At 32.8% G+C, this 5703-nt stretch overlaps 3 protein-coding genes across 3 annotated transcripts in view; 1 reads left to right on the forward strand and 2 right to left on the reverse strand.

The window, feature by feature from the left end:
• The window catches only part of LOC119829970, a 1285-nt gene extending 737 nt beyond the window's left edge, over positions 1–548 (forward strand). The window contains exon 2 of the mRNA XM_038352738.1: positions 170–548. Within this exon, the coding sequence (XP_038208666.1) occupies positions 170–319 (150 nt within the window). The 3' untranslated portion in view covers positions 320–548. The remainder of the gene's footprint in view (positions 1–169) is intronic.
• Positions 549–1444: 896 nt separating this feature from the next.
• LOC119829969 (RNA-binding protein 45-like) lies at positions 1445–3329 on the reverse strand. The gene has a single exon (XM_038352737.1). The coding sequence runs from the start codon at positions 3027–3029 to the stop codon at positions 1581–1583; it is 1449 nt and encodes a 482-aa protein (XP_038208665.1). The 5' UTR covers positions 3030–3329; the 3' UTR covers positions 1445–1580.
• Positions 3330–4036: 707 nt separating this feature from the next.
• Positions 4037–5703, reverse strand: part of LOC119830232 (cap-specific mRNA (nucleoside-2'-O-)-methyltransferase 2) — a 4312-nt gene continuing 2645 nt past the window's right edge. The window contains exon 4 of the mRNA XM_038353169.1: positions 4037–5598. Coding sequence (XP_038209097.1) covers positions 4316–5598 — 1283 coding nt within the window. The 3' untranslated portion in view covers positions 4037–4315. The remainder of the gene's footprint in view (positions 5599–5703) is intronic.

Here is a 5703-nt window from a genome sequence, read left to right on the forward strand (position 1 = left end):
AATGTTAAAATCACAACTGAAGCTGTTAACAGAAATGCAGAATTGGAGCAAAAGCTCACTGCACTTTGCCAAGATGTAAATATGTTCACACAGGTTAGTGATTATATTTTTACATGTATTGCTTTTAAATATCTAGAACTTTTAAAATAAATAATAAATTAAATTTCAGATGGTACAAGCAGAAGAAAAATCGGGTGAGACAAACAAAAATTGGAAGGGAGTAGCACTGGATAACTCGGCACTGTCCTATGATGGCATCATAAATAAGCTGCTCTCAGATATCAATGAAGTGACTTATTTGCTCAAGAACAAGAATTAAATTGCATTTCAATGGCTAGAGGAGTTCCATTATGTTGTCTGTGATTATTTCTACAATTTAAGAAGAGAAAACACATTGTTTTATTATGGCTCTTCTTCTTTGAGTTCATATGGGAATGGAGTTAATTCATCATCAGCTACAGTATATGTGAATGAAGGGGCTGATTAACTGCATGACAGTATTTACTAAACAATTATATTTGCTCTTATAACTATAGATCAGTTAATATGAGGATTAAAATATTACATAATAACAACCAAAGACTTGTTCGAATAATGTTTGAAATCAAGTCTAGTGTCTGGAGAGAATCTGTCGAGTTATCGGGATTGATAAGTTAAGGAGAGAAACTGATGTGAAAAAGGGTAATAAAATTGTTAGGGCTTATAGCATGAAATGTGTATCAGTCAACCAATGTAATATTAAAATGATGTCCAGTTGTAGATATTGAATTTTGTTTTGAAATATTAAGTGTTCATATTTTATATTTATGTAATAGGTTACTTTTATATTTTTATTATTGCACTGACATACTGCCAGCCTATTTTGAGATTTTTATTTAATAAGTTTCCGAAATTTTGTATTTATTTTAATTACTACTAGTTGTAAGAAAATAACCACATTAATAATGAAAACATATGTCTAACTACATATTTATATAACATTATCTAAAATCATGCATTCCAAAAAAGTCTGAATACCCTACTCAAACACATGACAATAAGGCCTATATTACTGATGGCATTGTATCTTTATGTCATAAACTATGACGTAAAGATCCAATGAAAGATGAAAGATGGTCTGAACAGAATAGGAATGAAAAATACATAAATAAGAGGTGTTCCGGAATGTTTCGACAATTAAATTCTGTATGATGTGTTGTTAGTATATACTGCATACTTATGTGCCAACTACGGTATGGTTTTGTGAATAGTTAAGGGGTCACATTCACAATCTGTTTGAAATAATTGTCCTGTAGTCATATAAACCATAATGTCACACATGTAATCTGAATAACAAATAAATAAATACTGCACACTAACGTTATGGTTTTAATCTCCATTTATATATCTCAAGTCAGTTATGTTTAAAATTTCACAAATAGAAAGTTCATTTTATAGTCTTGTCAGAAAAAATTTTTGTTAGTGTCTACCGTGAGTATAAAAGTTCTAAATAAAAAATGATTTTTTCAACAGATTCGTCAGCACCATAAATTGTACAATGTAAAAAGTCGGTTAACCAATAAAAACCATTGGTGTCACATTCACTCAAATTTCATTCTCTTTGTGTCAGTGTCTCTGTAGTCAACTTGTTCAATATCCAATTTTTCTTCAGTGTTTGGCCTTTCGTCTGCTTCCATTACACTCAATCTCATGCCATTTAATGTAGCTCCATGCAGCACACTCATTGCCTCTCGTGCAGCTGTGTTTGAAGCATATTTAACAAAGCCAAATGTTTTATTTGGTATCATATTTACACTAATAAAATCTCCAAAACGAATAAAGGCATCTTGCAATATCTCTAAAGGAATAGGTCTTGGCTTACACACAATAAATAATCTCTGAACAACCCTTGAGCTATTGGCTTTAGGCTGAATGAGGGGCAGGGGAACACTAGAATAGCTTGGCTTAGCTTCGGCATGAGGCTCCACCTGTCCTTTTGCTGCAGCTTTAATCAAGGACGATGCTTTCTCAATAGCATTTGCTAATTCTAACAATTCTGCCCCGGAATCTCTTGACTTTTTAAAGTTTTTCACAATTTCCGATAGGTCAGTAGCAGCTTTGGTTAGTGGACTTGTGTCAGGTCTCACTGAAATTATTTCTCCTGATGGAAATTCATATCTATTTAGTTTTTCTACGGCATAAGCAGCTGACCTTGTATCCTCATATGTAATTTGGGCTCTACATATGCCATTGGCCTTGTCCATTGTGAAGTTTTCACATTTCACCATTCCAGGAATAATATTCATCAACTGGTAAATATATTTTTCCGATAATATAGGAGTGCATGTAACTAAAACATCCCTAAAGTCTGCCCGGTCTGATTTCAATAGGGAACTAATATCACTTCTTGGAGATTCATAGTTTTGAGTGTGTCTATAATATTCAAAGTTGTTCATTCTTGGGCTAGAACATGAACTCTCATTGTCCAATGTTCTTTTTAATCCTTTGGGTGTGGCAAAAATAGGCTTGTAATTCTTGTCACATTCTTCAAAGGCTTTTGCAGCTTCATAAAATTCTGCAAACTTAACGTAGGCAAATCCTTTATACTCACCACTTTTTTTGTCTTTCAATTTAAAAACTGATTCAACATTACCAAACTTTGAGAAATACTCAGATATATCATCTTCTTGAGCTTCCTTTGGTATTTTTATAAAAAGTCTGTTGTATTTATCTCCATATTGATCTGTGGGCTGCGTGTCGTATTTGTTAGCTGCTACCATCACTTTGATAGTTTTCCCATGATACATGGCTTTCATGTGAAGGTTTTTAATAGCTGCAGCGGCAGATGAAGTTTTGGAGTACTTGATGTAAGCAACACCTTTAGACTCCCCAGTGGTACGATTCCGAGGCATAAACAAATCTTCTATGGTTCCATACTCCTCAAAGGCTTTCCGCAAGTCTTGTTCTTTTGTCAGTCTACTACATACCACAAACAGTCTAGAGTATAGAGGTTGATCCTCTTTACGGTCATCATTGTTACCTTGATACATGTCGATTGATTGTATGTCGTGTCAAGCAGTTGGTACTAGAAGTCCCGTTAGTTTTGTTAAATAAGTTAGGCAGTCTAAGTCTTAGGATCATTACAAACGTATTATATTATCTGCCAGAAAGTTAAGTGTCCTAATTTTGACTGCTACGACTGCATATATAATAATGTAATCAATTTAGAAATTCGTAACTTTTCGAGGACATTCAGCAGTCACCACTTCGTTTAATAACAATTAGGACAACCAACAACAATGCAACACAAAATCGCCACTCTACAGTTATAAATGTCAATGTCATACTGATGTCATATTATATCTTTTTTTTTGAAGATATGGCCTGGCATAGATACAGTACCTAATGTATAATACGTACTCTGTGGTAGGTATTTAAATTATTTATCCTAGTGAGGATACCTCTAAGCCAAGTATTAATTTTATGCTTTATGGCGCGGGTGTCGGAGGCGATGTGGCGGGTCATCGAATCACTAGTCGACTTTCATAGTTTAGAGCAATGAGTACTATAATAATGTTCAGAGTATATCTCAATTTTATAATCGTTAGTCCCCTTAAAAATCTAAATTTAACAGCTTCTCTGTAGAATTTAATGAACAAATATTCATGCAAAAGTTATGTACCTACCTTTATAAAACTTACATTATTAAACAATCCATTCAAAAGTTTCAATGTTGGTTTCTTTTGGTGTTTTTTTAAAGAGTGACATACAATTACTCATCTTGTTATGAAATAGCACAATACCACAGTATAATTAAATATATAATAATTTTTTTGTAATTCATTCTAAAACAAGTGTTTTTGGTTGATTCACTATGATACCTCACCTTAAGTCTTGTATTGTACCAAATCTGAAAAGGCATAAATTGCTACCTTTCTTATAAGACTTATTTTGACTTTTTCATTACTAAAGTACTTAGTCTTACTTGCACTTGATCACATAAGTTCAAGTAAAGATACTTATGTGATCAATAGCAAGGAAATAAAATATATATATATAACATTCAGAAAGTTTAATGACACTGTAGAACAGGACACAACAAGAATATTAAGTTTACATGAATAAAAGTTCAAAAAATACTCTCTACAGCACTGTAAATGCATCTTGAATATAATGATATAAATTATATTATATAATAAATATTTCAAGTAAAATTATATTTAAGATCATCCTGGAAATCCATAATATCAACATACACCTTACGTTTACTAATCACTGTTAGCATCACGAATCATTTAACTCAGCCCTATTTTCGTATATACTATTTTCGTACAGTTTAAAGGGACTGTTCTAAAATATTAAGATACTCAGTGCATTTATTTCTATAGAATGTGTTATTATAGAAGACAATATTATTGAAAAATTCACCAACATTAGTAACTTGTACGGGCAATGAATTGAGAACATCTTTATTTGGCTCGGTCTTGAACTTTTCACACTCAAGATCAATCACATTTAGCAGTTCTAAAGATCTTTTATCCAGTTTACTCAAAATTATATTGCCACTGGAGGTGAAGCCAGTTTTCTGAAAGCACACCTTGCATAATATATATAAAACGCTCACATTAAAGTGCGTTAGAGTATTCAAATTTTGCAGCAGTAAAGTCTCTTCATCAGACATACCCTTAAGCATATTGACTAAACTTTTGAAGCAATTTTTCTCATAAGCACTGTAAACGTCCATATACTCATATTCAGGCAGTTGTAACACTTTCGAAACATGAAAATCCAATCCAATATTGGCTTGTTCCTTACCAGCTTTATACATTATAACCTCTTTGAATTCCTCCTCAGATAATATTTGCTGATAAAGCTTAAAAATTGGCACTAAAATAAATTTTGAACTGTTAATAGCATGTAATGGCCGTCCGTATGTGAAAGTTAACTCCAGTTTCACATTTTCTTCCCTGTCCATCCACCTGACTGGTTCATTGATCAACACCAATGGATTTGATAATAGTTCATCTTGCAGAGAAGTATTTAAATTCCTCAATTTTTCCTTCATAGACATTTTTGTATATAATTGCCTTTCTGTGTATGAGCCTCTGCAGTATCTGGGATTGTTGTTGATTTTATTTTCTTCATGTAGAATACCTTTCAGAATTTCTTGTTCATTGTCTATAGGTTTTAAATCATACTTCCAAATGAATTCGGCTGCCACCATAGCTCTTATTTTCTTGATGTCTCTGTGAAGTGCTATGTTATTTTGCATGAGATAAGCTTGGAGATTGTTATTAATAACGTGGCACTGTAGTGAGCAGAAGTAATAAGCACATTCCTCAACTTGTTTTATGAAGCTCTCTGGTATCAATTCAAGAGGGAAGAGTGCAAGATTATTGTACAGTTCAGTTCCATATGTAGACTGAAGTTTAGGCAGAAACTCTTCAAGAAGTATGTTATCCTTATATCGTAGGCAGATGGCATACACTTCAGAATTGCCTTGGCGTGATGTGATAGGCTTGTAAATGTTTACTTCTTTGAACAGATGATTAAGAAGGTACAGCAGACTCACAGTTGGATGTTCGAATATGGTGAACAGCTTGAAAATAAAAGTTCCACCTGAAATGAGCAAAAATACATTTTGTCAGTATAAGCATAAATTTTAAATGAATGTATAAATCATGGTAATGGACCACTTTTCAAATACTGTTACAGAAAACAGAA

This window comes from Zerene cesonia, chromosome 11, assembly GCF_012273895.1.
Source record: "Zerene cesonia ecotype Mississippi chromosome 11, Zerene_cesonia_1.1, whole genome shotgun sequence".
Lineage (NCBI taxonomy): Eukaryota > Metazoa > Arthropoda > Insecta > Lepidoptera > Pieridae > Zerene > Zerene cesonia.